This window comes from Poecilia reticulata, linkage group LG19 (genome assembly GCF_000633615.1).
Source record: "Poecilia reticulata strain Guanapo linkage group LG19, Guppy_female_1.0+MT, whole genome shotgun sequence".
NCBI classification, from domain to species: Eukaryota; Metazoa; Chordata; class Actinopteri; order Cyprinodontiformes; family Poeciliidae; genus Poecilia; species Poecilia reticulata.
The window spans coordinates 3,565,710-3,587,767 of record NC_024349.1 but is presented as its reverse complement, the minus strand read 5'-3'; the positions used below and the strand labels follow the sequence as shown (position 1 = coordinate 3,587,767).

At 41.0% G+C, this 22,058-nt stretch overlaps 3 protein-coding genes across 6 annotated transcripts in view; 1 reads left to right on the top strand and 2 right to left on the bottom strand.

Moving 5' to 3' along the window:
* bcl2l13 (BCL2 like 13) overlaps positions 1-10,283 on the bottom strand; it is a 15,548-nt gene extending 5,265 nt beyond the window's left edge. The window contains exons 1-6 of one of the 3 annotated variants that reach the window (XM_008436492.2): positions 9,924-10,283; positions 8,218-8,402; positions 4,518-4,607; positions 4,057-4,213; positions 3,182-3,254; positions 2,980-3,099 (exon numbers count right to left, since the gene is read on the bottom strand). In XM_008436492.2, coding sequence (XP_008434714.1) covers positions 2,980-3,099; positions 3,182-3,254; positions 4,057-4,213; positions 4,518-4,607; positions 8,218-8,341 — 564 coding nt within the window. In that variant the 5' untranslated portion in view covers positions 8,342-8,402; positions 9,924-10,283. Of the gene's footprint in view, positions 1-2,979; positions 3,100-3,181; positions 3,255-4,056; positions 4,214-4,517; positions 4,623-8,217; positions 8,403-9,923 lie in introns of those variants that run through there. The other 2 variants (XM_017301710.1, XM_008436493.1) reach the window with 2 other exon arrangements.
* Positions 10,284-12,248: 1,965 nt separating this feature from the next.
* On the top strand, positions 12,249-18,335 carry atp6v1e1a (ATPase H+ transporting V1 subunit E1a). 2 transcript variants are annotated; one of them, XM_008436491.2, is made up of 9 exons: positions 12,249-12,281; positions 14,504-14,569; positions 14,643-14,752; positions 14,828-14,897; positions 15,639-15,728; positions 16,155-16,223; positions 16,318-16,412; positions 16,563-16,650; positions 17,558-18,335. In XM_008436491.2, the coding sequence occupies exons 1-9, from the start codon at positions 12,249-12,251 to the stop codon at positions 17,618-17,620; spliced, it is 684 nt and encodes a 227-aa protein (XP_008434713.1). In that variant the 3' UTR covers positions 17,621-18,335. The 2 variants fall into 2 exon arrangements, with proteins under 2 accessions (XP_008434713.1, XP_008434712.1); XM_008436490.2 differs by having other exon boundaries at positions 14,828-14,903.
* A 588-nt stretch (positions 18,336-18,923) lies between these two features.
* Positions 18,924-22,058, bottom strand: part of slc25a18 (solute carrier family 25 member 18) — a 9,599-nt gene continuing 6,464 nt past the window's right edge. The window contains exons 7-10 of the mRNA XM_017301695.1: positions 21,970-22,054; positions 21,093-21,262; positions 20,098-20,173; positions 18,924-19,948 (exon numbers count right to left, since the gene is read on the bottom strand). Coding sequence (XP_017157184.1) covers positions 19,807-19,948; positions 20,098-20,173; positions 21,093-21,262; positions 21,970-22,054 — 473 coding nt within the window. The 3' untranslated portion in view covers positions 18,924-19,806. The remainder of the gene's footprint in view (positions 19,949-20,097; positions 20,174-21,092; positions 21,263-21,969; positions 22,055-22,058) is intronic.

Sequence of the window (22,058 nt, the reverse complement as noted above, 5' to 3'; positions counted from 1 at the left end):
GCAGGCTGCTGCAGCGCCAGGCAGGCTGCTGCAGAGTGAAGCAGGCAGCTGCAGAGTGAAGCAGGCAGCTGCAGCACCAGGCAGGCGACTGCAGAGTGAAGCAGGCAGCTGCAACGCGAGGCAGGCAGCTGCAGAGTGAAGCAGGCGGCTGCAGCACCAGGCAGGCGACTGCAGAGTGAAGCAGGCGGCTGCAAAGCGAGGCAGGCAGCTGCAGTGCCAGGCGGGCGGCTGCAGCGCCAGGCGGGCGGCTGCAGCGCCAGGCGGGCGACTGCAGAGTGAAGCAGGCAGCTGCAAAGCGAGGCAGGCAGCTGCACTGCCAGGTAGGCGCCTGTGGCGAACAAACGGAGCTTCAGAAATGTTTTACATCTTCCTAGATATCCTGCTTTGACTATCAGCTGTCGGTTTACAGCGTTTCATCTTCGTCCTCCAGGATTCAAACGACTCAAACCGCAGAGAAAATGTCTGACGTCAACTTTGAGCTCAGCAGTTTCCAGAGGGAGAAGGACGGTTGGCTGATTCTTCGCGCTGCCGGGCCTGCAGAACCCGACCCGGGCTTTGTTCCTGCCAAACCGACTGTGAGCCACATTAGGCTCATAATGAAGCTCATTGTTTTCCGCTCCAAAACCCAACATCCTGCTCCGGTTTCATCTCTGAGACGTTAACCGCGGCCTGGCAGAGAAAATACGAGATCTGGAGTTCAAAAAAATAAATGCCATGCAGAGAAACAAAGTCGGGCTGAAACGATTAATCCTGATTAATCGATTATTGAAATAATTGTCAACTAATTTAGTAACTGCTTAAAACCAAAAGTATTCAGACTAAAGAAAAAGGCCATTTGCTGGAAAAAACACATTCAGAGCCAAAACTACAACAAAAGACACTTTTGGCATTTAAGATAAAACCTTTGTCTGAAATATGTTTTAGCCAAAACTCCCAAATTATTATTCGCTTATTAGAAATGTATATAAAAAAAAAGCTAACATTGTACTAAAAAGGATTAAATAGTTCAATGATAAATCTGTAGAATGCAGCCATTTTCATCCGATTAATCGATTACAGAAACAATCGTTAGTTTCAGCCCTAAAAAGAAGCCAAAACAACCACAGGAGGCGGCGGCCATGTTGCCAGGAAGAGGAGATCTTCTCAGCATCTGGAAATCAGTTTGGGTTTTTTGTCGCTCCGCAGGAAAACGTCTCACCTCGGCGTAAAGTCCTGCGGCGCCGGATCGCACCTCAGCGCACAAATCTCCAGAGATCCAGCAGGACAGGAACCACAGGACGGAGCGCAGGTCGCAGCGAGGGAGCCGGGCGCGAGCATGCAGCCGTCAAAGTGGAAGAGATGCAACTTTGCTCCCACTGGCTGCTGTCGGCCGCTGGGCCCTCCCCTCCCTTCCTCTCCCTCCTCTTCATGCCTTCATCAGCCGTCCCGTCATCTGCTCAGCTGTGACGCAGCTCTGTGGCGTTAACGTCACGTGACTCCTCATCGGTGACCTCGTTTGCAGCCAGCAGCGCTCCCCTCACTGCTCTACAGTAAAAGCTGAAACGACGGCGTCGACCTGCAGCGTTCGCCATCGGTGACCGACCAGCCAGTCAGTCAGTCAGTCCGGTTTTTAAATAACTGCAGCCTCTAAAACAAATTAAACATCTTCCCAATCTGAACCGTCTTCTCCATCGTATCGATTACAATTCATCAGTTTCTCATCATAAGAAGTTTGATTGATTGTTATCAAGATTAATGATGTTGAAAAAAAACTGTCCATATTGCTGGGACTGTTAATTTGACTGTTTTAATCCCTCGCTGTCACATCCGATATGGATTAAATGCAGTGAAAAAATCACTTCCTTCCTGTTGGTCATTGCCAACAGGAAGGTTTTTCAGGATTCAGCTACCTGAAAACGTAGAGATTAATAGTTTCTGCCACCACTTTTCTTGTTCTCACAACAATCCCACAAAATATTGTGATAAATCTTCGGGTTCATATCTTCGTCTCGCCCAGCGCTGATCAGGGAATGTCGGGAGAAACGGATCCTATTTGGATGAATGTCGGGAGAAACGGATCCTATTTGGATGAATGTCGGGAGAAACGGATCCTATTTGGATATTTGTTCTATAACTTTGAATTGAAACTGTTGCTCATTTAGTGTTCAATTAAAATGTGACTGATTGATTACAGACTTTGTAATTAACTCCATTAAAAAGTGAAATAATTACTTTGGGGAATCTAATCATTTGAATCCAATGTGTGATTAAAAAAAACATTCAAGCATTTATGTAACTTCCTTTAGTGATAAGAACATTAAGTCAAACTGTTCAACATCTCCTGACTGGCTGGCTGATAGCAGCATCAGCTGCAGAGCCCCTGTTACCGACCGAGTTAATAAACTGAACCTGGACATTATAATAATCTGAGCTGCAGCAACTTAACGTTTCAGTCACTGCAGCTCATTTCATTCATCCGTTTTGATGGAGCCAATGGTTTGTAGAGGTTCTCGATCATTTTTAAATCACAAATTAAAGGTTGGACCTTTCTATAATTTAAGAGAACATGCAGCTCTTCCTCTGCAGCCTCCACCTGCAGCGCGTGACTCACTGCTGCCCTCTTGTGGCTAATGTAGCAGCTGCATGTCGGTCTGAACGTAAACACGCAGAAGGTCCTGTTGTCATGTTTTCCGTCTCAGAGGACAGAGGTTAAAGGTCACAGCCCTTCTTACCCTGGACTGAAGTTGTTTTTGGAGAACGCATTCACGTCTTCTGACTTTAAAATCAGTCAGACATCGGGAATCAACCATTTCTCTGGATTTTATTTCCGGTGATATCATCAGAGGAGACGTCCTCAAAGTTTTACGCTTTACGGAAACGACTCGCCGCCATCTCTCCTTAGTTCATTTCCCATAATGCAACACAAACCCGAGCTACGGGAATCCCTTTGGGTCAGTTTGCAGACGACCTTTCCTACTCTGCGTGCGGTCGAACACTCACCCATCCTCCCTGCTGGACGATGATGTCCTCCTGCAGGCAGCGCAGCCCCAGCTGCAGCAGCGTCTTCACAGGCTTCCCCTCGAACAGCAGCGCCCGCAGCAGCAGCAGCGGCACCAAAGCCTGTCAGAGACGACCAACCAGGTGAGGAAGCTGCGTCACCTGACGTCAGGGAAGGTGACGCAGCAGCCGACCAGAGGCTCACCGTGTTCCAGGCCGACTCGGTGTGGCTGATGAGATCCAGAGCCGTGCGCTGAAACCTCTGGTAGTCCAGGTCACTGAAACACCAAACAACACTTAGATCTGGCTGCAAAGGAAATGATTAATCTGATTAATCGATTGCTGAAATAATCAGCAACTCATTTTGTAATCGATTAATCATTAACTGGAGAACACACACTCATAAAATGGCAATTTGCTGAAAAAACACAGCATGTTGAGTGCAGCCAAAACTGTACAATACATCTAAATTTAAGCTAAAAAACCTCTTTGTCAACAGGAAGTGGATTAAATAAGTGCTGACTGCTTCCTCCTCCATTTCAGACAGGAAAGTAGTGGGAATCTGATTATTTTGTTCTTGGTCATTTATGCACATGGCTCCTCTTGTCCTACTGATTTCGTGTTTTCTTGTTTTTAAAAACCTGTTTGAAATAAAATAAAATTAAAATAAAAACAATATGTTTTACCCAGAACTCCTTAATTGTCAGTTTTAGCTTCTCTTGGTTCAAATTCACTACATGAATGCTACGTTATCACTTTTTAGGCAACAAAGTGTTTATTGTCTTAATTAAAAAAAGAAACTGATTATTTGGACCATTAATGCAAATCAAAATGAAAAATATGTACAATATTTTTTATCCAATTAATTGTCAGAATAATCAATAGATACTCGATTACTAAAACAACTGTTAGCTGCTGCTGTATTCGTGTCCAACATCAGCGTCTGACCTCATAAATGCTTACATAAAGAATACTGAAAAAGGTCAACAAGCCGAGCGACAGGCTTTGTTCTGATCGCGCCCGATAACCAAAGCTCTGTGTGTGAAACTCTTGGGTAAATATTTCCACAGCTCCGCTCACCCGGACAGCAGTTCCTCCACGCCGGCGGAGAGGTGAGGGCCGAGCTCCTGGGACACGCCGTGCCCCAAGGCGGCGAGGCACTCCTCCACGGAGTTGTCCGGGTTCGGCGGGCAGAACACCACCGACTGGCGCAGGTCGAAGTCCGACTCGGAAAACGCTGGAGACGGGAGGAAGACGCCGTGAAAACGACAAGAAAAAGCTGCAGGACTGGGAAGTCTGATCAGAAATCAGGAGGAAAAATAAAAACTCAACACCTCAGACATGTTTTCAGATTGAAAACACCTGAGAGAAGCTTCCTAACCACTACACTGGCGCAAAAAGGTTGGGGGCAGTGGGGGGGCAGTGAGGGGCAGGTTGGGGGCAGTTGGGGGTAGTGGGGGGCAGGTTGGGGGCAGGTTGGGGGTAGTTGGGGGCAGGTTGGGGACAGTGGGGCCTCATTCACTCAGGCAGTGGAAACTTACAGTCATTGACTTCCTGCTCCAGCTGCTTCAGCTCCTCGTCGATCTGCTGCTTCATCCGTCTGCTCCTCTCCCACTCATCCTGGGCGTCTCCTTAACACATCAGACCTGGACCAGCTTTAAATCTGCATCTACCAACTAACATGCTATCCTACATTTATCTGAATGTTAGGTCAGGTTAGGTCAGTGCTGATAATCCTCTTATTCCTCGTTTCTGCTCCATTGTCTTATCTGATAAACTGGTTTATCTTCACATTTCCTCATATTATAATCAATAATTTTACTGATATTGGTGCCTGTTTACAGTTCAAACAGGCAAAGCCCCTGATCTGCACCCTTATTTTACGCTTTACACTCAGTTTGATGAACAAATATTGAGTTTTCCTGTAGGCAGGAGACCCTGGACAGGCGGCTGCTGACTCCCAATACAACAGAGAGGAAAACCCATCAGAAGGACTTCAGAGTGAAGCTCATGTGGGAGCAAATCATTCTAGGCGAATAGCCGAGATGTAACCAGCCGTGAGAGGCGAGGAGGTTTCACACCAGCTGGGCAAACTCCCGCTAACGCGCTAATGAGCTTTAAAACGTCTAGCGCACTTACTTCTGCCTAAATTATTTCTTTTGAATAAAGTTTGACGTCTGTGTGGAAGTTTTGCTCATCGACTTAAGAATCCTTCGAGTAGTTAGAGGTTTATGTTTATGCTCTTATTTTGACATTTGTTTACACAGCGGTTCTGTTTCCTCTTTTTTTTTTTTTTTTTTTACAGAAACTTTATTAAGCAAGAGGCTGGTTGGAGCTTTAGCATTAGCTTCCACTAAAATACCATGTTGGATTAGCACTTTAGCGTAGCTAACGTTTAGCACTTTAGCGTAGCTAATGTTTATGATTAGCGCTTTAGATTAGTGGAACCAACTTTTTAAGCCCATCTTTTCATTTCACACAGACGTTTCCACCACGTTACACGAGTCACATGATCAACAACCGGCTGTTGCTGCTGGGGCAAACCACGAAGAAGAAGACAACAGGAAGTAGCTTAATTACTTATTTACGTGGGATTTTAATTGCGAAATTGTGTTTTTTCAACATCAGCAGAATACTGACAAAGTTTTCCGCTCATCTGTAATGGAATGCAGCCGGTGACACGTCCTGGACAACACTGTGATCGTTACAGGCTGGCTCTGCTGATCCACCTCCTTTGCTTTAGCCACTGCTTTAAATATCCTGTTTATGTTGTTACAGAGACTTGCAGAGATGGTTTGAACTTCCTCTCTTTCTGTGGTCATCTTTGCAAGTCCTCTGGGATTTGGGGTCAAAGTTCAGATATTACCTGAGCTTCTGAGATGCTAATCAGCTGTTTCTAGTTGCAGAAATAACACTTTGTCGCCATAGTAACACTATCCAAAAGTAAAAAGCAAAGAGAAAAATATCCTTCCCAATAATAATTGTCCAAACAGCAAAGCAGAAAATGAACAAAACTTTAAAATCAGACCCACCAACACAAAAGGGCAACTGATTAAATTAAAAACTAAAGATAAATAAAATCCGTCTTTTTTTTGTTTAGTTTTTGAGAGGCGGCCCCCGTTATTTCCCCTTTGTCCCGTTTAGCCTGGAGGCCCAGCGCCGGGCTGCTCTGCTGCCTCAGCAGGCAGCCGGTCCGGCCGCTCTGTCCGCCCGTCTGCTGGTGTGAGAGTAATCCTACCATGATTACTCATGACAGGCTGTCAGAAACGGGACCGGGTCGAGCGGAAAGCAGGGATCAGTCGGTCATTTGGAGCTTTTCAAACGTGCTGCAACTCAAAACCTCCTCTCTTCTACTCGATTTATGAACCTAAAGCAAAATGAAAGCAGCTGTTTGTGCTTCTTCCACTGCAGTTTAACGCGGAGAAGCACCGCAACCAGAACGCCAGCGGGAAATTAAGGATTTGGGTTCAAATATGCAGGAATGGGGGGAAATAACTCATGCAATCCCAAAGTAAGATTTCAATAAATAAAGCAGACATTTCTGTCAGTCTGGACATTGAATGAGAATACAGATGAGCTGAGAGTGTCTCAGATGAAGGTGGATTCTTCAGATGTCTGCCGAATGCAGTTTCACGCCAAAGCCAGAGAAGCTAAACTGGAGAACAGGTGGCTACACGCCCAACAACTCAAAATACTTTGAGCTGCTGCTACATGAGCAAGCACCAGGCTGCAACGATTCAGCAAATCATTTTGCAATTACAATTCCTTGCTGCTGACGAATGCTAAGCGCTATTAGCCCGACCTGGCCCAGGTATCGATTCGGGTCGGCCTACAGACATGTTGCAGTGTGACGTCACACACACAAGCTCCTGCCCCCCAATGCGTCCTGCTGGGGGGGCAAAAAGACTGCCCTGCTACGATGATGGCTAGCATTGGTTTTAGCAGTGAAGTTGCCAACATAGCGAGCTAAATCTAAAATGTGTGCATGATGTCTAAGGGGACGCAATGCTTTGCTACTGATAGCCAACGCTACAAAAACTAGACGACAAGGTCAGGACAAGGTCAGGACAGAAAAAAAAAACAGTGAGAGAGGAAAGTAGGTCAGTTATAATGACTTGACTATGAAAACCTTAGTCTTCATAGTCAAGAAGACTATGAAGTAAAAAAGACTACGAATTTAGTTTCAGTAAAAACTAAATTCGGTTTTACTGAACCGAATTTAGTGTTTCGGTTCAGTAAAAAAAAAAGAATAATAAGGCAACCTGGACACCGACTCTGACAGGTCGTCAGGTGCTTAAATTAGCCAATCAACCACCGCTGTGTTAGCTTAGCTAGTAGCTAGTAGCTAATCTTCCACAGTAAATCTTAATGACTGCAGAATAAACCTCAAGCCTAAAAACAAAACTGTGACAAACTGAATGTTCGGTTCATTGTGTGGGAAATGTTTGAGTGTTTTTTTGAAACATTAGCGGTGTTGTTGTCAGTTGCTACGGCAACGGGACTGTGTGTAGCGTAGCCAACACAGACAGAGAGAGAGAGTGGTTCTGAGTTATTCCCCAGCGGTTAGTCTGTGTCGTTTTCCCTTTGCTGCGCGCTGAATGACGGTCATGTCCAGGTTTAGCTCATCTGTCCTGCAGCAGCAGAAACGCTCTTTCTGTCCGCCAGCGTTGACATTTCCTGACGTCAACAACAACGTGCAACATGTCTACAGGCCTAAAGTCTGGGAAAAATGTCCACTACATGCATTACGTTCATCTGGCATGTTATACAAGGAAATGCACTTTGGCTAGCATTGCATGTACGTCCTGATCAATAAGAGTAATGATGAAAAATAGATTAGAAATATCTATTTAATAAAAACACGTTTTCACACTCCAAAGACTGAAAGTGAAATGTAAAACAAAAGGCAGGGTTGTTTACACTGCCTCAATTCAAGTTTGAATTTTTTAAAGTTAATGTAAAAGTTTAGTGTGTCATCAGTTTGTAAACTTTAAAAAGTTTTTCCTATTTCAAACTTGAGACTTAAAGTGACATTTTAATCATTTTGCATTTTACACAACAGAATTATTTTTTATTTAAAAACAAAACAACGAGGAGCTGATTTGCTTCCTGACAGCATTTCATGTTTTATATATTTCCTCTGCTAGCTTTTAGTCGTCACTACAGGACAGACACGACTATTTTTCATTGGCTTCGTCAATAAATTAGTGGTTCACCAAGACAAGCGAGTTTTCCTCTCACCTAGCTCTGTAGTTGGGATCCTTGATCTGTGGGCCGGCAGCTTTCTGAGGAAGTTCAGCACGATGTATTTGGTTTCGTAGTGGAAACATGGAGGCACGGCGGCCGAGGCACCGCAGGACGTCATGACCGCAACGCTTCAGATTCACAGGCACATCAAGTTTTACCGTCGACTCTGGACGACTGGCCTGGGGAAGATTAAACCGTTTTTAAGTTGTCATGGAGACCAAGTTATACAGCCTTCTGAATAATCATGTTTTCTTTTAAATAGCAATAACAAAAAGGGCTAAAAATTAAAAAGAATCCACAGTAGGTGTTTGTTTTTAAACGTGTGTTTACTTAAGTTCCATGTCATTATTACATTAGTTGAATGTTTTATTAGAGACGTGCATAAAAACCTAATGATTCATTCAAAATTGCGTTCTTTATATGATAAAATCATTTAACATTATTAAAGAACTAGCCATTAAATTCAATGATGTTCAATCAGAGTAATTAAATTAAAGCCAATTAAATTATTCAATTAATTTCTTATATTATTAAGTTACATTTTCAGTCATTTTTGTTCACAGGTTGTTTTTTTAAAAAGTATTATTATTATTGACATTTTGTATTAAAGAAACTATTTACATTTTATTCTAATTGTTGCTAAATTTCACACATTTTTTACAATTTTATTTAAATTATTGCATGAATATCACAAAACTCCCTGAAGATTGATGCAGTTCACCAAAGGAACCTATAATAATAATAATAATAATAATAATAATAATAATAATAATAATAATAATAATAAAACACGCTGAAACACTTTATTTTGCTTAATAATTAGTTAGTTTAAAAAATTTTAATAAAAGTAATAATACTACTAATAAAAACATTTTTTAAATACACATATGGTGCTTATTTTATTTTTGTTTTTCCAAATTAATTTACGTTGTTAAACGTCCAAATTCCAATATATTTATCCGATCCTATCATTTTGCCCCTGGTGATAGTTTATCATTTCAGCTAAATTATCACCAGATCCAAAAACACAAGACTGAGCTATGAACTAAGTCCTTTTTTAAAATAACATTTAATGAGTTTAAATATTAAATCATGATTTTTATTCACAATTATAATTTTTTTTTTTGAAAATCACTAAAACATTTAAATAACTATAAATTATTTAGCTACTTCATTTAATGCATACATTTATACTTTTATTTCAAAAGTCATGTAGTTAATTGCTTATTTAACTACATATTCATTGTTTTTTTGTTTTTTTTAGATAGTTTCAAAACGCGGACTGGTAAAATATGTCAAGTTAACTAAACTATGAAAACACTTCCGGTGTAACTGTCAAAATAAACCTCATGCTACTTTATGTTGCCCAAATTCAGTTAGACTTAAAAAAAACACATGATTTATTCAGATTACACACAGCTTTTATAGCAGCATCAAACCAGGTTACGTTGTCATAAAATAGCAGCATCACGGTGGTGTAAAATATTTTCAATAACCAATAAGAGATCAATATTATCTGGTGAACAACAAGCTGATATTTAAAGGAAAAAAAAAACGTTTTTAGTATACAAACGTTGCTGGAAGCCCCGAGTCTGTTTTCAAGCTACATTAGCTAGCTTAACGTTACACCTTTAAACTGCCAAGAAATTACAAAACTTCTATGCAACTTTCTAACGGTCCCGCGGGAGCCATTTTCTCACCGTCCTTGTCCTGAAGGAAACCAAATGCTGACAACCGCCAGGCTGGACGCTGTTTTACGCCACGACCCCTTTGCAGCAGCGGTATCTGGAGTGAGCGGACCACCGCTGGTTGGCAGCAGCAGCAGCAGCAACAAACTCCCGGACACAATGCGCTCCGAATGGATCACAAGCGCGCGAAAATGAAACGCCGGGCTTCCTGTGAAATCCTTCAAGATAAAACTTCCGTTTGCCACAAAAATGGCTGTGTTTATATGTGGAAGTAAGTGGAAATAAAGCGGATCCTTCGAACCGTTTGGTCCCGGTGAAAGTCAGTTGTGTAGATGGCCCACCGTTTTCCACCTGTTCTGTCCGTTTGATGTCATTGCCCTTTTATAGGGTGTTTTACGGCTTTACGATGCATTCAGGTACATCTCGTACACTAGACTATCCACATTTAAATGCTTTTAAAACGCGTGAATCAACTTTTTCTCACATCCAATTTCACCATGGCCCTACTTAGTGCTCCATAAATAATGTTATTAACTATTTTAAAGTAGGTTAACGATTGAAACTTTTAAACTTTTCACATTTTGTCAAATTACAAGTTTCAATGTATTTCATTGGGATTTATATGGAATCCAAATGAGTACAAATAAAGATCTGAAAACAGTGATGATCATATCTATTCAACCCTCTTCATTTTAAAACCCCGAACTTTGTACAGCTCAAACAGACATGGACTTGTTGCTCTTATCAGTTGAATTGTTTAATTTTGTAAATAAATTTACACCATTTTATCTTTGTTGTTGAATTTTGATGCCAGCTTGACCACATAGATGACCACATAAATAACACTGATTAAATTACTGAGTGTAAAAGAAATGCGTGATATTTTCATCATCAGGTGTCACAAAGCTCTTTGGTTAGTCAGTGTTTTTTTCTGAAAACGATATTACCACATATTTCCGACCTGAGTGAATGCACCATGGCGTGAAAACCCGACCCTAAATCGTTGTGTAGAAGCGCCTTTTAAGAAGATGCATCAGGGCGTCCACCATTGTGTGAGTGGCAACCTGGACAAGTCTGGTTGGGGCGACAACAAGGTCCTTTAAAATCTAAATGTTTAGATATTAATATGTATTTGTATGACAATAAAATCCAAATATTCTTCTTATTATTGTCATTGTTGTTATTATAGAAGTGAGGAAAAAATACTAGAAGTTGCAAGAATATTTCTTTCAAGCCATTATAAAGAATCCAACCATAATCAGTTATATCATTGGATATTGGATTTTTTAAATCATGTCACTGATGTGATGTGAAACAGAAGAACCTTTAATGCCTTACCTTTTAAGTATAACTATGTAGAGCTAAATTGGGCGTATAAAGTTTGTTAATTTTTTTTTCTTTTTTTACTAAAAAAAATTTAAGTGAAAATTTTGTTGAACATCTTTCATTTATTTTATTTTGGTTTTAAATATCTCAAAATGTATTGAGTTTTAAGGTTATTTTCAATTTCAAAGATTGTTTTCAATTTTATTATTTTCATTTTTATTTTGCAAACTTTATGTCCCCAATTTAGCTCCATATAATTGCTGCATTTCAGTTGTTCCACTTCATTTCTGAAAAATGAAGTGGAACACCTTCCAAAGTCGGATTTCCCAGTCGGACCACCCCCAATTATGACATGTAGGCTTTTCGCTTTTCAAAATGGCTGCTCCTCGCATCAACAGTAGTAAGATGTGGTGAATAGGTGTTTACTTTACCAGACATATGTAAGATTTATTAAAATAAATCTAACAAGAAAGTTCCTGCACCTCTAAACTAAACAAATTAAAAGTGGTGCCTATAAAAGGGAAGAAAAGCTTAAAATTGTTCTCGGAAAAGATCTATGGGCGCTACCATGTTGAAACTTCGACTTTTTAACTGGAAAGGTACCAAATTCCGACTTCCGAGGTAAATGGAACGCAGCAAAGATGCCACTCCCAATATGGCCGTCAGGTTAACGCTCTGTGTCTTTATTCTATGAAGGCCACGCCCTTCCAGCTAGTTTTTAGGAGAGTTTGCTGAAAAAATATGTTTGTGTTGCTCTAAAATGAAAGCATGTAAAACACTAAGGAAAAAAAATCTAATAAATAATTCTCAATTGAAACAAGGGCATAAACACGTTCTGCTTATGTTGCCAAAGTTAAAAAGTTTGACCGGAAGTTAGTGTCGTAAACTCGAGGAGAAAAGCTGGTTGGGCTCGCGACGGTGCCTCCTTCGCTGCTGTATAAAAGTTGGTCGTGAATATTTTTTAAGGCTCAAAATTACCAAAAAAAAAAAAAAAAAAACAGAAGAAGAAACATGGCGCTCACCGACGCCGACGTCCAGAAACAGGTGAGGATGAAACCGCCCATTTTAAATGTTTTTATTCCAGCGGACAAACTCCACAAACATCCTGTAACATAACAGACCGCAGTAAGAATCTGACAGCTGTCTGCACCGTATCCAGGTTGTCTGAAAGTTTTTATCAGGGTTTGTTTACATGGATGTGGACACTTGAATGCTACAAGTTATATTTTCATCCATAAACAGTATGTACAGTTATGTTAAATAATAATTATAAAATATTAATAATCAAAATGAATCCGCGTTTTGTTTGCATTTATATTTCTGAGTGAGAGTAAAGTCACTGGTAGGTTTAGAGTCACATAAATCAACCTGTTGACAAGTTAGAGGTTTATTGGAGAGAGAAGATAAAAGTGAATGCAGAAAGTCAGACTGAAATGGGGCAAAATGGGGAAGAAATACTTAAAATACTTTTTTAAAAATCATAATCAACTTCAGTATGACCAAAGATAATAGAAGAGCTACTAGTTCCCTAAGAACCGCCATCTTTGTAGGCTGCATGTCTGCCTTAGCTTGCAGATAAAAGCTACATTAGCTTAGCTAATTTTACTTGTTCGACAGTAAGTACTACAGTAAATATCACTGATATTTATTTTCGTATTATGCAGGAGTTGGTAGAGTACTGAAAAACTGTAAAGTGTAATAGTTGTAATGTTCTCGTATTGTTTATAAATTAGCAACGAGGCGAGAACCTGTTCTACGTTTGTGTCTAGTTTATTGTTGTCATAGCAACTCCATATCAACTGTCATTACAGTTGGTTACGGCTGCCTACCAAGATGGCTGTCAGCTTCAAAGTTCCCAGAAGTGTGACATCCCATGAGGACTATGTGTTGCAGATTTATTGTTATCACAATGTCCAATATGACAATCCCAAAAAAGCCCAATAAATGCTGACTAATCGTTTCCAGACGATGAATCAGGCTCTCATATTTGGTGCCATTTGATCAAAGCAACATGAAAGGTTTTAGAAGGCGAGAAGGTCATTAAGAGTGAAACAACTACATCACTTTAACTGGAGTTTCTTCACCGTAGGAGCACCGCAGGGCACTGTACTCTGACCATTACTTTTCAAGCTCAACACCTCAGACGTACTGTATAAACCAGGGTTCTCCAGGATAAATCCTCTGACGGGTCAGGGATCAGTTTGAACACAAAGATACTGAAAGAATGCAGAAAAGGAAGTTCTCTGAAATGTGTTTTAAATGATAACAACTGCAGAGAGGAGCAGCTTCCTGGTTCCAGACCAGTAAGATTAACTTCATGGAGCCTCCAGTCTGATTGTTTGACTTTATTCCTGTCTGACGATGTTGGACCTGCTGTTTCTGAGGGAAGTCCAGAGGAACCAGTCATCCTGTTCTGGGACAGCTGGTCCACCGGAGCCAGAAGCGGCTTGACTCCATGCAGCACAGATATGAAACAGTGCTGCTGATAAGACTAAATATTAGTCCAGTGACTGTTGGGAAAGCTGCATTTTCCAGCTCATTCAGTAAATGTTTGAGTTTGGAAAGAAAAATTCAGACTCTGCTGTTTTTCAAATCTTTTTTTCTCACTTTCTGCAGGATGAGAACAGATCAGGACATTTTTATTCGCACTGTTTCCATCTGGAGCGAATAAAATAAACTTAACTTGGGCCAGGACTTAATGCATTAATTTAGGTAAATTAATTACACAGATTTTTAAGTCATTAAAAAATATTAGCTGCATGTGTTTCTGGTACATACGTAAATCTGACGCACGGCTACATCCGCTAACGGCAGCGATGGAAGCTGCTTCTGTCGGCTAATTTCTGCTTCTAACCCGATCTGAAACTAGAAAACACTGTGGTTGTGTTCAAGTTGTGCTAAAAGGAGTTAGCCTATCAGCGAAACTATGCTAGGCTAAAATAGCATCTCAATGCTAAACATGTAGAAGCTAACGCTAATGTTCACATTTCCAAAGAAACTCCATGAATGATCATGGATTAAAAAACACTTTGCTCCAATCTGATGGTTGAAAAACCTGAACAACAGATTAAAAATTATAAGTATTTCTGTTGTTGAGCTCTTTTGTCTATTTATTCAATAATTTAGCAGAAAAAATTGGGTTTTTGATTTGAAAATGTTGCTTATTTCGTTGGTAGTTTTCAACTCGACTGGAATAAAATGAAAGATTCAGACTTGAGGTTAAACATTTGTGTGAGTTTCAGCTGCTTTGTGTCTTGTGGCGGCAGATCAAACACATGATGGCCTTCATCGAGCAGGAGGCCAACGAGCGAGTCGAGGAGATCTTGGCGAAGGTAACGGACGTTCAGCTCAGGCCGACCACTGGCGTCACAGCGACCCGTAACGGACCGGGATGTTTGCTTTCAGGGAGACGAAGAGTTTAACATCGAGAAAGGCCGCCTGGTGCAAACCCACCGGGTGAAAATCATGGATTATTACGAGAAGAAGGAGAAGCAGATTGAACAGCATAAGAAAATGTGAGTTTTTAAGGTTTACGTTCCTTAATCTGAGAAGTCAGAGCGATGTTCTCATCAGGAATCGTCTCTCCTCAGCCAGATGTCCCAACTGAAGAACCAGGCCAGGCTGAAGGTGCTGAAGGTGCTGAAGGCCCGAGACGACATGGTGACGGTCAGACCCTAAAACCTTCTCAGGCTGAGGACCATTTAACAAAAACATCTTAATAAATGCAACCTGAAATTAAATTATTGTTCTCTTAGCTCACTTATTGTTGTTTTCTTTGTTCAGAAGGTTTGTAACACAGCCAGTGTTTTCAGGTATTTACAGATTCTGAAGGTGTCGATTCATTTATGTCAAACACACGAAAATCTAAAGAAAAACCTCGTTTTAATAACATTTTAGGGCTTTTTGTAATGTAGAAGCATAGTAAAATAAAAATAGACTTGATTTACTTTGGCAGAAACAGAAATCTTCTGCACTATTAAATATAAAAGTTAGACACCCATTTTTAACAATTGTATTTATTTGCCAATTAAATCACTTTTAATTACGTGCGAGCAGAGCAATAATATAAGCCGTTCAAAAGAATCGAATTGCTGGTGAACGACACATCAAAACTCTCAGCAGGTCTGACTTGGCTGCCAATGTTTTCTTTCCATCTTTAGTTTTTCTTTTGAGTGACCCGGTTTCATCCATTATTAACTGTTTGAGCTCCCCTCACGTCACATCAACGGTCTCTTACATGCAGTACCTGGTGAACCACTAGGGGGCGCTCGCAGCTTGAGGAAAACTGTACCACACGGATGCAGAAGCTGTTTTAACACCAAAACCCTGTGCAGAAGTGTTTGAGCTACAGTATTTACCGATGAGCGGGTCTGAAAACATTCATCTTGTGTTTATGTTCAGGATCTGCTGAATGAGGCTCGCCAAAGAATGGCCGACATCGTCAAAGACCCGGACAGGTACGCCAAGCTGCTGGAGGGTCTGGTGCTTCAGGTAAGCTCAGAATAATAAGGAACGGTCAGTGGGAACAGTGGTGAGGACCCTAGAGGAGAAGTTAGCTGCGCTAATCTACCTTCAGTCCAGCTAAGACGTGTTTAGAGCCGCAAATGTTTCAAGGCCTTTAAAAAAAGGGAACTTCATTTTTTGATAGCAGAAATTTAGTTATTTTTAAAGAACCACGTTTTATTTCTGTTTTTAGATTTTGAAATAAAGAAAAACAAGATATTTTCTGAAATGGATGTTGAATATTTTCGCAAAATTAATATGGAGAAAGTACATCGTTTCTTATTAAATTACAAAAATAGATTTAAAATAATACCATATCTAATAATAATGCCACTAAAATAATAGCGTAAGTGTGCCAAAACGTTTTCTAGTTTCTTTGACAGCTGTTTCTTTTTATTTATTTCTACATTTTAGGGGTTTTACCAGCTGCTGGAGCCTAAAGTCACCATCCGCTGCCGACTGCAGGATGTGGACATGGTTCAGGTAATTCTGCTTCACCAGAAACCCAAACCGTTCCATGGTACCATGGTACCGGTTTGGGTTTCTGGTGAAATAAAGCTGTGCTGTGACTCTGCAGGCTGCAGTTAATAAGAACATCGCCGTCTACAAGGAGACGGTGAGCAGCAACATAACTGTCCGGATTGACCAGGATCACTTCCTTCCATCAGACATGTGAGACGGTGAAATCCATCTTAGTTTGAATTTAATTATCTCCTCGTGTAATTCAGCTGTTCGGAACCAGGTTTAAAACCTGCAGCACATCGGACCAGCGGCTGCTGCAGGTGAGTTTGGTTAAAGTAAATGTGTCCTGCGTTTCCACAGCTGCGGCGGCGTTGAAGTCTACAACAGTAATGGAAAGATTAAGGTTTCCAACACCCTGGAGAGCAGACTGGATCTCGTAGCACAGCAGGTATAATACATTACACAAAGTGCAGAAACGTGGATTACGGTGTAAAATCATTGCATGCAGTTTCTGTTATGTGTCTGCAGGGGGCAGCATAGGAAAAAAACCTGAAAACTTCACAACATTTTCAGCCTGTTGCGTTTTGAAGTGTTTGTTCATTTTGGGTTCAAACCCGGTTCCTGTTTGACCCAAAAGCTGCAAAATGTTTCTAAAATATGTTGAAAATATTGTGAAGTTGGGCCTGCACAGTGGCGCAGTTGGTAGAGCTGTTGCCTTGCAGCAAGAAGGTTCTGGGTTCGATTCCCGGTCTTTCTGCATGGAGTCTCCATGTTCTCCCTGTGCATGGTGGGTTTTCTCCAGGTACTCTGGTTTCCTCCCACAGTCCAAAAACATGACTGTCAGGTTAATTGGCCTCTCCAAATTGCCCCTAGGTGTGAGTGTGTGTGTGCATGGTTGTGTGTCTCTGTGTTGCCCTGCGACAGACTGGTGACCTGTCCAGGTGACCCCGCCTCTCGCCCGGCATGCCAGCTGGAGAGGCACCAGCAGCTCCTGACCCCACTGAGGGACAAGGGTGCAAGAAAATGGATGGATGGATGTTGTGAAGTCGAACAGTTTTGGAAATGTTCACTTCAATGAGTCTCTATGACGGAATATTAACCAGGCTAAGAAATTTATTTTTCAATTATGAGAATACCGTCACAATAAGAAAAAACTCATAGTAGAATAAAGCAGCATTTAAATGAAAAAGGCGTAATATTACTGGAATAATCATAATTAAACAAGAAGTTCGTTTTCTTAGTCTGAGCCTGATTCATAGTTTGGTATGACTCTTTTACACGTGATGCTGGTTAGATGCAGTTTTCTCCCGTTTCTGACTCTCTGCCGTGGGAAACGCGACACCTTCTCCTTCCAGATGATGCCTGAAATCAGAGAGACCTTATTCGGTTCCAACCCCAACCGCAGATTCTTGGATTAATTTGAGGAGAACATCGCTGGAAACGTCCAGGTGACCCCTGACCTCCCTCACAGGAGAGCAAGTTTTCAGGTCAAACTAAACTCTGATCGGTGTTTTCAGAAAACGTCTGGACTTAAATGTAACACAGATCTTATTTCCTCCTTACTTCACCCAGAGAGATCTTAAACTGTGAAATCTGCTGCTGATACTGTTGGAAAACATTTTTATGTTTATTTGATGTTTAACAGCCAAAATAAATAAATAGGAGACAGTTTAACATGTTGGATATCTCTTTATTTACAGTGCGTAAACAGTTTTCTTCAGCTATTTTCTCTCTACACAACAGAAGAAAGGTGGTATTGCTATGGAAACACATCTGTCTGGTATTAAAATGTAAAAACAAACGACCTCTTAGCGCCACCTGGTGGCTTTAAGTTGGCGGTTGGCCTTACTACCCTGCTTCTGTCTAAGATTTAAAACTCTCCTGTCTAAATTTGAATTCTAGCAAAATATTATCATTTCCAGCTAATGGAGTAGTTTTAAAGTGGGGTTTTGTTGAGATGTTACAAGCAGTCAGTATCTTCACTTTGATGGAATGGAGTTAATTCAGGTTAAGTCGTGTTTGTGTTGCAGTAAAAACCAGGTATTTATGTAAAAAGACACTAAATCTGTGTAAATTTTTCCTCTTTTCTGTCTGTAGGATTAACAAAATGACATTAAATGACAGAAAAACGAGGCATATTTTTAATATTTACCGTCCAGTTTCTTTGCTGCCTCACCTTCTGATTGAGGCAGCAACTTCTGGCTGCTGCTTCTGGTTTTCCTTCATTTAAACTGAAATGTTGTAAATTCACCTTTGAGAACTGGACACAGCTAGTTTTTTTTTGTTTAGTGCTTTTGCTAACTTTGACAAGATTTTATGTACTTGGCGCCTCTTAAATTAACTTTTCTTGATAAAATACTCGGTTGGTTGTAAACTTTCAGTTATATAAAGTTTGGTTGTTGACTGCTGCGCTCACTGTTGGCCAGACTTCTGCTAATCCCATATTGTGCTAATAGCAGAACTACTTTTTCATGTAGGACTTTTGCCAGCTTTGAAAACATTTAGCGCACTTAGCTTCTCCTCAATTTTTCTGAATAAATTCTAAAATGTTAATTTATTTGGTTGTTGTTTTGTGAACTTTCAGGTGAATAATGTTTATACTCATGCTCTTATTTTGAAGAGTTCTGTTTCCACTCCAAATTAAACAGCTTTATTTGTTAAATTAATTGATTTTATCTCCTTATTCTGACATTTAGCAAAAAGAAATAATGTTGGTAATCCTAACTGACCTAAAACAAAAAAAAGGTTCTGATTTAATGTTGGTGAGAAAAAAAAAAGTTTGAATTGTTTTATTAATTTTTGGCACCAGTTGTCGAGCTAAGTGAAGGTTTAGAGAATCATGGCATAAATTACCTGTAACTCCACAGATTAGCTTTTAGCTTCAAAGTCCTAAGGTTAGATACTGACTTCTTTACAGAATCCCACTTTAAAAACAAAATCCTTTAACATGTTATAAAGTTTAAAACTACCAGCATTGATAAGGCGTTGATTGCATTGTCCTTCGTTGTTGTGCGCACATTATTTGAAGCAAACCATAAATAAGGAGGAACTTTATCATGATTGTTCTTATTTAAACCCGGGAAGGCGGCGTGTTGTCCTGCAGTCTAACCTGTGGCCTTTTAACAGGAAATGAGCTGTGTTGCAAATTGAAGCGTACGCCATTACAGGGATTAAAGGGATTACCATCAGATTAACAGATGACCTTATAGAGATTGGCTCCCAGTCCAGCAGAAGACCAGATTATTACTGTGACCTACAGGAAGGAGTGGGAGGAATGCGTAACGGAGCTGCTGCTTTAAGCATCGGGTCGTTTCAGATATGAAGTAAATGGGTCACTTCCTGAAATTCAAACGCTCTCACTGTCAGGCATTTTAGTTTAGCAGCTGTAAAAATATCCAGCAGTTCTTTCTTTACAGCCAGCGGGAGAAACCTCCCTCCCTCCCTCAGGTGAGGGGAACACCTGGACTCGGGTTAGTTACTCCGGACCTTGTTTACCCATCAGAGCCTCGCTGCCAGGCGGTGAAACCAGAGAAACTCCATTTTTCTGGAGAATGAGGCTGGGACCCTCCTTCTGTGTGTTCTCCCTCACCGCCGCCAGTCGCTGTTATCCCAGTAAACCCAGAACCGCCTCCCCGACCCCGAGGAAGTAGACGCCCTGCGCGATGCCGAAGAGGGGAGCGATGACTAGAGCCCGGCATGCCGCGCCCTTCAGGAACGCCGACGGCCCTTCCCGCCTCATGATGCGTCTGGAAAAATTCAGAGAAAGGACGACTTAAAGCTGCAGTGTGTAACTTTTATGAGAACATAGATTTTTATTACGTGTTTGTTGAAACTGTCACTTCAGTGTTGAGAGATGCAGGAAGGAGCCGTGAAGCTCTTTGTTCCGTAGTCTTACCTTGTGCAATCAACAATTCCTCTGTACGAATCTTCCCCTTCGCCTTTCTGCAGGGTCTGCAGACGCGTCTTTATCACTGCGAACATTTAAAGCAGAAATACTCAGTTTTATGCTGTTTGCAGTATAAAAATGTGCAGATATATAAATTGGTCTTCATTGACTCTCTCCATCCGATCTGACTGAAAGATCAATGGACAAAATGTCTCTAAAAACGCAAAGTCTGTAAAGAGATACACAAAATTAATGCTGAAACCTGATTACAATTTTGAATCAAGTTAATTAATTTCCCTTCGGGATCAACAAAGTATTTTTGCTTTTGAAGGGTTTGTAATTAATCGCAATTATAGACAAAATAAGCAGCATTTTTAACTGAAAACCCGTTTTTGCTGCTAAATTATTGAATAAATGGCTAAATGAGCTCAACAACAAATATATTTATAGTTTTTAATCTGGTCTTCAACCATCAGATTGGAGTTTTCCAGAGTCTCAGGAATCCTGACCACTCATGGACTTTAGCGTTAACTGCTGCATGTTTAGCATTGAGATGCTATTTTAGGCTTGAGGAGCTCTGCTGATGTTAACTCCTTGAACACAACAATAGTGTTTCCCATGGTCCCATCGGGTCAGTTTAGAACCAGACATTAACCCCGGTGGTCCCGCAGAAGCAGCTTCGTTGTCCATCGCTGTGGACGGATGTAGCTTGTGCGTCAGATTTACGGCTGTACCAGAAACTCTCAAATAGAATAGTTCCCATGTAAAGAAATACCATTAATAAAATCTATTCAATTATTACATAGATTACAATTGATATTAACAAGTTTGACTCGAGGGACGGATACACACTGTTCAGATTTTCATTTATAACATAATTTTCCTTTCACTTTCCATCATGTGCATTTTCACACATGATTTGTGATAAAATCCTATTAAAACACATTAAAGTTGTAATGCGCTGTGTGTGTCCATGTCGCATACTGAAGCGTAAAGTTGCTCACCGTCCAGCGGCGTGACGGCCACTGCTGCCACCGAGCCGGCGGAGCAGCCGGCCACGAAGGACTGCCAGAACGGCGCCTGGGCCTGAACATCCTGGCCCCCTGCGCTCTCCCGGCCCAGAGCGTTGAGGTTGGCGAACAGGGGGAAGTAGATCATAGAGAAGGGCACATCCCTGCAGAGAAGCATTAGAAACGTTGGGGGAAAAACCCGATGGAGTGATGAGAGATGAACCAGTTCAGCAACGTAACAACCAGACGTAGCTGCAGGACTCTATTGATCTGTGCTGATTGGTTGATCAGAGAATATTCCAGGCAGAGTTGGATAGTCAAAAACTGGATCAGTAACAGCAGAGATGCTCAGAGAAAAATAGTTTATATATAATAATAAATATAATTTGCTTATCGTTATTTATTACATTATTTGCAGGTAATTTACAGCTTCATTATTTTGTGGGTTTTTTTAACATGTTTGAATTCAAAAGGCTAATAATGACTGTGACATAAACAGCTTAATTTCTGACTGAAATGCATCATTTCATGTCATTTTAGATGTGTTACATGTTGGGTTCATGTTAATATACATTTAAAGACAATTCTTTGAATTTACATGCATAACTATTTCTAAATAATCAGAAATCTCATGACCCCTCTCCAGTCCCTCTGCAACCCCTGATGTGTTGCCACCCTCATGTTGAAGACCTCTGATTTAGAAGATTATTCTAAACCCAAATCTTCTGGTACATGGATGCACCCAGCTGTAAATGTAAACTTTGCTTTGAAAGAACAGATTTAGAGATTTTTACTCTTTTTTTGTGCGTGAACGATCTGTGAGGGTGTGAAAACTTTTCCTCATCGTTTCGATGCGGGTCTTTGCTCTGACCTCATCAAGGTCGCGCCGGCGCCCCGGTAGAGGCCGGCCAGGCCTCGGGTCTTCAGCAGGTGCGCCGTGATGCCGGTCGCCGAGGTTCG